General features: G+C 47.8%; 2 protein-coding genes; one reads left to right on the top strand and one right to left on the bottom strand.

Annotated features, from left to right (window-relative positions):
- Window positions 1–8,014: 8,014 nt before the first annotated feature.
- Window positions 8,015–9,424, top strand: CHC_T00007886001 (hypothetical protein). XM_005711912.1 is given in 2 exon segments: window positions 8,015–8,269; window positions 8,270–9,424. The coding sequence occupies 1 exon segment, from the start codon at window positions 8,015–8,017 to the stop codon at window positions 8,267–8,269; it is 255 nt and encodes an 84-aa protein (XP_005711969.1). The 3' UTR covers window positions 8,270–9,424.
- Window positions 9,425–9,535: 111 nt separating this feature from the next.
- CHC_T00007885001 (hypothetical protein) lies at window positions 9,536–10,757 on the bottom strand. XM_005711911.1 is given in 2 exon segments: window positions 9,536–9,584; window positions 9,585–10,757. 1 exon segment carries the CDS (start codon window positions 10,755–10,757, stop codon window positions 9,585–9,587), a length of 1,173 nt encoding a protein of 390 aa, XP_005711968.1. The 3' UTR covers window positions 9,536–9,584.
- Between the last annotated feature and the right edge of the window lie 26 nt (window positions 10,758–10,783).

The following is a 10,783-nucleotide window of genomic DNA, read 5'->3' as shown; positions in this document are numbered from 1 at the left end:
AGTATTTTAACTCTACGTTCCCCTGCTTGACGTCATCTCTAACAACGTTGAAACGAATCTCGACATGCTTTGCATGACGCACGCCTTCAGTACCCCAAACCAGAGCACCCTGGTTGTTCTCGTGAATTGTAGTTGGGCCAGCCAGGGTCACACCGAAGTCATTCACGAGTTCCCGCATCCACACAAAGCTCTTTCGGGCTTGGCTTGCAGCTAAGTATTCGGCCTCCCTAGTTGATAATGCGACAGAGTTTTGTTTTGAGGATTTCCAATGTACGGAGCATCCTGCGAATTGCAAGAGAATACCTGAAGTAGACTTGCGGTCCAGCTGATCCCCTCCCCAGTCTTCGTCCGCATGAGCAACCAAACTCCCGAACGCGCGCGAAAATCGTAGCGCAAAATTGCGAGTCCCCTGCAAGTACCTGAGCATCCATTTTGCTGCTACTATGTCACATTGCAAGGGGGTAGAGCATTTTCGGCACAACAGGTTCACTGCACTGGAGATATCAGGTCCAGTACGACTTGCCAAAAATAGCAGAGAGCCCACCATTTATTGATAGAGTTTCTGATCCGCCAACTCAGAGCTTCCCACGGAGTGGCTTCCAGCTACACACGCGGAGGTGGTAACTGGTTTACAGTGAAGCATCCCAAACCTGTCTAATATATCCAAGACGTTACGAAGTCTGAGACAGCCATGCCCCGTCCGAATCTCGAATAAAGTCCACACCAAGAAAGCTGCCCAGAGAGCCAAGGTCCTTCATGTCTACGGCCAGACCATGGTCTGAGGCCGTAGACATGAAGGAGTTGGGCTCTCTCAAGCGCTCGTGCAGGAGCGCTTGACAAAGTCCAACTCCTCCCTTTCGAGTCCAACGATGATCACATCATCGACGTACAGTAGTATCCAAACGTCTACTGTGCTGCTCCTGTAGACGCATCGATCACCTATCACTGGATAGAACCCCAAACCTTTCATCTCGATATCCCATTTCTCGAACCATATTCTGGGAGCTTGTTTGAGACCGTACAAGCCTTTGTTAAGCTTGAGTGCTTGTCCATACTGTAGATGTCTTCTAGAACCCGGAGGCGGAATTACAAAAACGTCCGAGTCAATTTTCCCGTGCAAGAATGCAGTGCGTACGTCCATCTGATGAACGTAAAGGTTCCTCTGAATCGCGGTAGCAAGGGCAAGTCGAATGGTAGAAAAATGTACCACAGGGCTTTATGTCTGTTCAACGTTTCCTTGCATGTATCCCTTAACGACTAAGCAAACTTTGTAGCGTCCAATTGTACCGTCACTCATGACTTTGCCCTTGAAGACAAAGAGAGTCTTCAGTGGCTTTGCTCCAGTCGGCAGTTGGACAATATTCCATTTACTGTGCTGCGCAAGCCAGTCCATCTCTGACGTAATTGCTTCCTTCCAATCATTTCCGTCCTCCGACGAAAGTTCCTCTGCAGCTGTCAGAGGTTCGCCGCCGCTCACTGCGAGATTTACCGAACTCGGATCAAAGAACTGAGGAGCACTACGATCACGCTGCGGATAGCGTGATATGCGATAATTGCTCCCGTTCTGTTCTTCCGTCTCCATTGGATCACTTCCATTGTCCGTAACTTCTGCCTCGGCTGCCTCATTCTCCCGGAGGGCAGCTTTTTCGGGTGGCAAGTAAGTGAGGAGGTCCGATTGTCTTTTTCGAATGTCGTCCTCAGCTAAACGCGAGTTTTTGCTGATAACCGGAGTGGCTCCTTTCTCTGTATGGCGTAGGAGGTGTATCATGGACAGGGTGAATAGAGGTAGTCCCAGGTTTGCCGTAGTCGTTCTCTCAAATTAAGCTATTATTTTCCTGATCCGAATTATCGTACCAGCCAAGGCTAGGAAATGTATTCTCAAGAACAGTAACGTGCCGAAACAGAATAGCAGCCCTGTTGTCGTGAAGCCAAACTTTGTATTGACTGTTATCAAAGCATCCAACGATGACCCCTTCGACACTTTTCTGGTCTAGTTTGCTTCGTCTTCGTTTCGACACGTGAGCGTACGCGACGCTGCCGAAAATCCGGAGGTGGTCCATTCGTGGGATGACACCAGTCATCAACTCGTAAGAAGTTCTGGAGGCCTGACGCGGACATAGAAAGCGATTGCGTATGTCAGCTGCGTGCACAACGGCCTCAGCCCAGAATGAACGAGGCATGTTGGCATGTATCATCATAGACCGCACCGTCTCGACGAGAGTTCGGTTAACTCTTTCCGATATCCCGTTTTGCTCGGGACTGTAAGGCGGTGTCATGTCGAGTTCAATGCCCTTCGATTCCAGGTAATTCTCCACTGCTCGATACTCGTCTCCTCCGTCGCAGTGCAGATGCTTGACGGTGCACTCGTATTTGTGTTCAATCCAAGCACAGTACTTTTTGAAGGATTCAAGCACGTCACTTTTCCTAGCAAGTGGTAGGACCGTCACAAAACCAGAGTATTCATCGATGAAGGTGACGAAATACTTTGAACCCCCGAAAGATTCCACGGACATTGGTCCGCATACATCGCTATGTATGACGTCACCAACCGCCACGGCACGAATTGGTTTCGACTTCATCGACTTCCTAGTCTGCTTACCTCTGAGACAGTCACCGTAATTGTTTTCTTGCGGGCGGGGGTTCGAGAGATCCAATCCTACCACGGCTTTTCTGCGAGCCAGCTCTCTGATGCTGCTGACATTGGCATGTCCCAAACGATGATGCCATAATTTCTCTCCCGCAGTCATTGCAGCCATGGCCGATCCTTGTGGCAAACGGGACACTTCAGCATCCAACGCCGATACCTTCTTACGTAGACTTCCTTGTAAAACTGTAGCGCCGCCACTTGTGACATAGCACATGTCCCCGTCAAAGTTAACACTGTAGCCCTCGCCACAGAGCGCAAAACAAGACAGTAGGTTTGCTTGGAACTGCGACGAGTATAGTACATCTTTGACTGTGACTGTATGCATGGACATGTTCCCATTTCTGTGCGGGTGCAAAGTAAGGACACCCTTTCGACGAGCGACAATCACAGCACCGTTTCCGAGTAGGATTACGCGAGGAGGAATCATTCTTAAGTCTGTGAGCCAAGCCCCATTCCGCACCATGTAGTCTGAGGCACCGGAGTCCAGAAGCAGTCCGGGGTCCTTCCGGTTGCTGTCGAATGCAACCGTTAGTTTTTCAGAATTTGGAAGGGATAAGTCTGACATCTCCCTGACGTCGACGTCAGAAGATTTTGCAATGTTGCAAATTGTAGATGCATTGATATCACACATGCATACTCTTGCAATTGTAGTTCTGAGCCTCCTCCTATTCTCCGTCAAGAGCCATCAGCATTGTGGCGTGATTTGTCGTACCCCTATTTTCTGCGTCGTTATGGAGATACTTCTCCCTCTGACTCTGCGGGCAGTTCCTTGCAAAGTGTCCGACCTCACCGCATTCATAGTAACGAAGTTTCTCAGAGGCACGCTTACCTTTTGTCCGAAGTACCGACTTTGTCTCTTCACAACTGGATGAGTCTTTCTTCCCGCTGTAAAGGCCACTGATGAGCCATCCCCGGTCTTAAGCTGACTCCTTGTCGGCTTTGACGAGATGCTTTCTCCTCATATTTCTGGAGGAGTCGGGCCGTACCTGACTCCCGTGAAAGCTCAGAGTCCATTGTTTGCATGGAAGAGACAACATAGCCGTAGTCGGATTTAGATTTGTCACCGAAAGAGGCGATAAGCATAGAAACTTGCATTTGCTCCGTCACGCTGCTCTCCATAGCCGATAGACGATTGAAAACTTCCTCGAAACCATCGATGAAATCGGACATTACCTGGCCACTGTAGCTGGCGCGAGCCAATTTTGTGAGAAGCTGTACGCCCGTGACAATGTTTGAGACCGCATATCTGTCCCTCCATCTTTCCCACATCATGAATGGGTTGTACTTTTCCATGTAACAGAGACGTAGAGGTTTATCACCAAGGCCTTGTATGATTACAGCGCGGGCATTTGCAATAGACAGCTTAATTTCCGCGGATATATCTCCAGTACCGTCTCCAATGACATCAGCGATAACGACACGGAGAACTACTTTTACTTCCAACGCCGCCTCCGTAAGGGCAGCCCATAGATGGAAGTCCTCTCCAGGACGTCCGTGAAATTTGTGAAGCCGTTTGGAGTCTTCCATTTTCGAAAGAAACTCCAAAAAGTAGCACCAAAGCACAGAATCAGTAAAGCACGATGAAGAGCTCTTCCAAAAGAGGTTCAGTTGATTAGCGACGATTCTGGGCCCATAACCACTTGAGTTAAGGGCTGGGCTGGCTGGAAGTAAAGATAGACAACGATATCGGGTGGCAAGGCTGCCTTCCTTTTTTACTCACCATCGCAGTCGGAGACTGTTTTATACTAAAGAGAGAGCTGGTGCCTACGTCTCATAGTGGAGTTCAGCACCATGACAATCTTACATGGAACAGCTCATTCGTCAAGATCAAATACCGTAGGACAATAGATTGCGCAGAGCAACAATATAAAAACATAACAAATATAGTTCAGCAGAAGTCAGTCTACATACAGTCCTTCAGTCGCTGTTACTGCTGTACTTGATCACACTTGGCATAACACTGTGCCATGCACAGAGTGTATCATCAGCAGAGGCCGTCGTCATGAGAGCATCCTCGATACACATCAACAATTCTCCCTTACTTTGATTACTAGGGTGTTGGAATGTCTCGTAGGCGTACTGGATTTGTGTTGTTGTACGAGGCAGGAGAGTTTGCCTGTTACACCTACGTTGAACTGTTGCTCGGCTTGTCGTTGTGCCGGCTGCGGACATCTTTTAGCGTCGTCCATGGTGGAGGTTGATGGATGACGGATCGCTATCAGTAGTCGTGCGGCCCATATCCTGTGATGCCAACAACACCGATGCATCCCTCCTCTCATCTGGAGCGGGGGCCGATGGTGACTTTATTGTATGCGTGGCTGATGTGCCCAAAAGGCAGTGCCGCATCTACAGTATTGTCTTAGCTCTGGGTGAAACCACTCTAACATTTGAGCAAATTTTGGTTGAGAGTATCACATTGCCCTTCCATTTATGTAAATATGCGGAAAACCCAAACCATGAAATTCTTCTTGCGACAAAAATTTAAGACCTGTGTAGGTATGCATTTTGTTTGGACACGGTTGGTAAAATGCATCGAGTTTTTTCGGCTCAGTGAATAAATATTGAACCATAAACCGGAAACTGGAATCGGAAACGAGAAGGACAATGTGAGGTTAAGGACGGAACCGAATTGAAGGTCCAATGCTGTACGTTTCCGTGGCTAAGGAACATTAAGGATTTTGTGTTGTCAAAATAGACAGATCATCCATATGTCAAAGTTCCTGCCGCAGACAAAGGAACACATGAACTCTTCTGGATGGGTAGGGATGCTGAACTAACTTGTCTAATAAGCAAACTGTTAAATTAATTCGAACCCCAGAGTTCTATCTCAAAGCTGATATGGCACAGGAACTACTTGGGAAGTGGTGTTGCGAGGAGTACCAGAAGACTTGCTTCCTGAAGTTTAATACCGACACCTAAAAAATTCATCCTAATTTAAGTATTACGGGAAGCCTTTTTCTCCCCTCAGCCACCGAGAGCCGGAGTGCAGTGTGAGAGATACAAAAATTATGAGCACCTTTTCCCGGAAGTATATACAAGCCTTCGGAAATTAGAAAATTATGTGATCATTTTGAGGAAACGAAAGGCTCTATTGGTCTGCTTGTCCGAGGCCATTAGGCTTGTAATATAGAACAAACTGCACTTTTTCTCGTCCGTCTTGGCGGCTTTTGCGAGATGGAAGGGTTGTGTCTGCAGACTTCTTCATCTTGAGATCTTCGTTCCCTAACCAGCTTGCTTGAGAAAGTACATACGTTTGAAAAGGATTGAATAGCTGCGGTGGTGACATCCATGCCAAGTGACCTTTCTTTTAATTGAAACGATCCAAACAATGAATTGTATAACCGGGACATGTGGAACACATTCAAACGTCATGCAACGAAGACTTCTTTACAGTGACAGGTCTCGAGATGACCGCGTATATATATATATATATGACTTGGAGGTACCCAAGATGTACTAAGGACAAAAAATTTCTTTAATAACGTTGATTGTGGTTGCCGATGAACTCATTTTTAATACATCTCAGCAAAGCGTCGGTATTCCAATTTCAAGCTGCACCGTACGGTACGTCACGAGGCTTTTGAATAACTCATTTCCGGGGTTTAAAAGTCTTAATCTCGCCTGCTTGCCTGCACCTTTTCAACTTTATGAGAGATTTTGTACGTACAATGTAACCCGTCCACACAGTATCGCGTAACGGCTTTTTCCAAAATAGAAAGCAATTATGTCAAATGAAAATTGTTGAGAAGAGAAGAGAAGAGAAGAGAAGAGAAGAGAAGAGAATTTCGGAAAGAGTGTGTCACAACAAGTGCTGTCGGAGCAAATTTGGTACCCTTCTCTACTTGCGGCTATGTCACGGGCTGAATAGTCGTTGACAACAACGAAGAATGCATGAATCCTACGTCGTACTTGGAAATCGCATATTTCCTCTGTAAGCAGTGGTGCTGCGATTATTCTTTCATGAAGGCGAAATCGCAAAAAGTGACTACTGTATGCACCTAGAAATTTGTTTATACCTTCAGACAAGAAAGAGGGAACCTTGGAGAATTGGTGGGCAATGCAACCTCGCTTATCAGAGAGTGTACGGGACATCCCCATTGGTTTCTACGATGAAAAATGGAATTCTCGTCATCTTGCCAAGAAATTCCTCACGAAGCAAAGGTCCACGCATAGCAATACCTGGAGCATTTCGTAAACCAATCCGTTTGAATTGGTCCACGTCCACACCCGCGACGAAAAAAATCACATTTGCCACCTTTCGCCGCATCCAATGCCAGGTTTTTCAACGGCAAGTGATACAGTACAACGAAGTTTGACGCATACGTGGGATGGAAAACCGTAACCCGACTCCTAAATATCTTCACTCTGTCCTATTTCTACAGTGATTTCTCGATAATGGCAGACGCCACATAAGCATATTATTGTTTTTAGCACATATCGGCCGGTTCCGACCCGGGAGGTGCCAAAGAGGTGATTTCTATGTAGCCTCTATCCCTACTCAATATATGAATAGGCAAAACATGTGGATTTTGTCATAAGGCGTTGGGGCCATGCCTTTTGGGTCATTTCATTCGTGCAAAAATCCGAAACACTGTACAGGCCAGGGCACATCGAAAGTTTAGGGAGGTCAGCGGGTGGGCAACAGTAAAATGCTACATTTACGGCTTGTATCTCTGCATTGTATCAGCAAGCCCTTGTATGTAGTTGTATGCAGCTGCGACTCCCCTGATTTCATAGCACCGCGCTACCTCTTGTTCAGCTTCAGGCGTCATCTTCCCAGTGATCAATGTGATTCTGCCATGTAGAGTAAATAGGAATGTATCCAGAAAAATTGAAGAAAAGGAGTCTACTATAATTGAAATGTCCTATCGCCTAGCAAGATATTCCCGCTACAAGAATAGAGAACCCGGGCACCGGCAGTATGCTTAGAAAGCGAAAACACCGTACACAACAGCACAGAAAAAGCGTCATTCGCGAGATGCAGAGCAATAGACCGAGTATAATATATATCAGGAGAGATAAGAGATGAAGTTGGTAAAAAGCAATGGACTGTGTAGCCGTTTCCACAACGGATGCCCGCTTGTAAAAATACGGGTAGACTCAGGCAAAACAGGGACATTCGCAGCCTCACCCTGGACATTCACTTCTGAATTGAAATACAGAACGGGAAGGATCACTTGTCCACATGCTACTCACATAGATCGGCATGAATTTTTGTTGTGTTTGTCCCACATAACTTTGGTGCACTGACAACTGTCCATTTTTGGGATTGTCGCTTTCTGGGTTTACCCTACAGAGAGTGTCTCAGCCGGGCACGGCATTCTTCCATTGTGTAATTCTTGTCAACAAGCAATAGGGGTAGAGTATATGTGTCAATTAATGGTCCATTTATTCAGTGTTCAGTTTCCTTTGCGCGATGAAGCCGTGGCAGATAGCTGTTGTAATATTTTGGGTCGCCAGAGTCCCTCCATGCAGTTTCCAGTTCCTGAGAGAAGTCCATCATTCTCGGTCCTGCATCATAGTTGTGCACACTTCGCACCTTTCCACAAACTAGCTTCTTACCGGCAAGGATACACATTGCGTCCAGCAGACTGCGCTGACGAGGAGGACCCCTGTTCGTAAACCTTTCGAGAGACTTTAGGCCCTCAATGCTCACTGATACCTACGTTCTTCACCCTACCCCATCTGGATGAGATGAACACCATAAGAAAAAGCGGACTTATCCGTTATTGTACCGAAGTCTTCATGCTCCGAATTCAGCGACGCTGCTTCTCTCGGTACCCGCCCATTACTTCCTTTCCGCATCAAAATGGCACCGAAAGGGGCGCATGGTGTCTACCGCACAAACAGCAGCAGACACGCAGATGGAAAGAGTGAGTCGTCCAGGAATGGAGGATTGGGAAACAATCGACATCCGAAACTAGAGATATCCTTTTTGGTAAACTCTGGGGCCTCTGCTAACGGGAGTGAAAACGGCTCCATAGCCCGACAATCTAGCAGGCGCTCAGGTAAAGGGTTCTCGACAACAAGCACGGGGGGGGCAAAAAGATTCAGGTGTGAATCTTGTTCGGCGACCTTCGCGCAAAGCCACGACGCTTCGAAGCATAAAAGGTTTGTCAACGACCCGACCAAGTGTTCGTCTCTTTTTCGTTTGATATCAGCGTGAGCTCTAATTTGGAGGACGTGAAATTGCTTCTTCGTTCCGTTCTGTGGCGTTTCGTTCTATTCTTTCCAAGAACGGTACACGAAAAACTGCGCCCATATAGATGCGACATCTGCCAAAAGACTTTCGGGGAAAAAGGTATGAGGTCTTCTTTGATATCACATCAGAATATCTCGTTGCTCTAGTACACCGTCAGAACGCTGACAGCAAACGAATTGACCGTATCCTCCTGTTCTTTGCATATTTTCCTCATGCATCCACCAGGTAACCTTAGCAAGCACAAGAAATCAGTTCACTTGAATGAACGGCCATTTTCATGCGAACAATGCTCTTCGTCTTTTGCATTCAAAGACGGCCTGCAGCGACACCGGTCTCTTGTACACTTCGACCAACGCCCTTTTGTCTGCCCCACTTGTGGGGCAGACTTCAAGCAGATCTCTCAGCTGAGGAAGCACTCTTGCACCAAGAGTTAACCAGAAACTACGAGGCGCAGTGGGTAACCCCGATACAGGCTGGATTCCTTCGCTCCGATTGCCACGAAGTCAATTCTGTAGCTTTTGTAGACATGTTCGTACAAGGAATAGATTCATTAAATCGTTTGGCAACACTAAAAATCATGAACACACGCGCAGCATCTCGAATTAGGGGCAACGCGAAGGAAGTGATACTCAACGAAAGCTCATTCAGAAGGTATCGGATCCTGAAAATGGAGGAATAGAGTGATGCGATGTGGCTCAAAAACAAATTTCCAAAGGGACTCTACATCGATATTTATCAGGTTGTGTATGTATCGCGCTTGAGAGTTCCCTCATACTTCCTCTTTTCGGCAAGAGTTTGGAATCTTCCATGGCCCTGCTTGGAGGAAGTATCAATGAACTTCAAGGTAATCTCCTCCTGCGCTGCGCGGGAGGTCTGCGGAAACAGGCTCTTGCGAAGGGTGATAATGCGCTTCCTAGTCCCGACCACGCATCCCTTGACCATAATCCAATCTTCATTGATAGTACCATAGTGGGGAAAACCACCCATGGGGGTGATGGACTTCTCGGTGAGATCAAAGTCGGTGGTCGCACTCTTATGGTCGTCCTTGGCACCGACACGATAGATTTTAAGGTTGGCCTGAGTCCTGTGAAAGTAACCACGCTGGCCCGCTCGTGCGACGGTATAGCCAACACGAGCAGGATGCCAAGCTCCGATACAGGCGACCTTGCGAAGTCCACGATGGGTCTTTCGTGGAAGTCTGGTGACACCCCATCGCGTTACAACACCTTCAAATCCGTGACCCTTAGTAACACCAATGCAATCAATCATTTCATCCTTACTGAATACGGCGTTGACATCGATGGTGCGCTCGAATAAGGCCTTGGCATATTCGACCTTGTCGGCAATGGAGCCGCCGTTGATCTGGACTTCCATGAGGTGTGCCTTCTTCTGGGCGACCTTGATTTTGCGGATCTGAGTGTGTACCAAGAGACGCACAACTGCGCAATGTTTGACGATCCGCTCAAGCTCGGCGTCGACATCTGCAGCACCCTCGGCATGCTTCTTGGCGTACTTGGTGAAGGCCTTCTTCTTAGACTTGTACCAGTTCTTGTAGAAGCGACGCTTCACCTCGTCGGAGAGATGTGCCGCCCAGACAGTGGTGAGGGAGCGAAGCCCGTACGGGGTCTCGACATAACCAACAACACCGACGGCGACAACTGGGGGGGTCTCGATGATGCTAACGGCCTCGACGACTTCCTTTTTGTGCAGCTTGGACCCTGGTTTGTCGACGTCACGGACAATGTGGGTCATGCCGGCCTTGTAGCCCATGAAGGCAGTGAGATGGCAGGGCTTTGTCGCGTCATCCTTCGGGAATGCCTTGACCTTTCCGCGGTGACGGGATGTGCGCTTCTTCGGAAGGAAGGCCAACGACCCATGGCGTGGGGCCTCGAATTTCCTGTGAGACATCGCGATTCGTTTGCACCTGGCCGCCG

This window comes from Chondrus crispus, genomic scaffold, assembly GCF_000350225.1.
Source record: "Chondrus crispus Stackhouse genomic scaffold, scaffold_89, whole genome shotgun sequence".
In the NCBI taxonomy this organism is placed as follows: Eukaryota; Rhodophyta; class Florideophyceae; order Gigartinales; family Gigartinaceae; genus Chondrus; species Chondrus crispus.
Note: the sequence above shows the minus strand (reverse complement) of the source record. Positions and strands in the feature narration are given on the sequence as shown.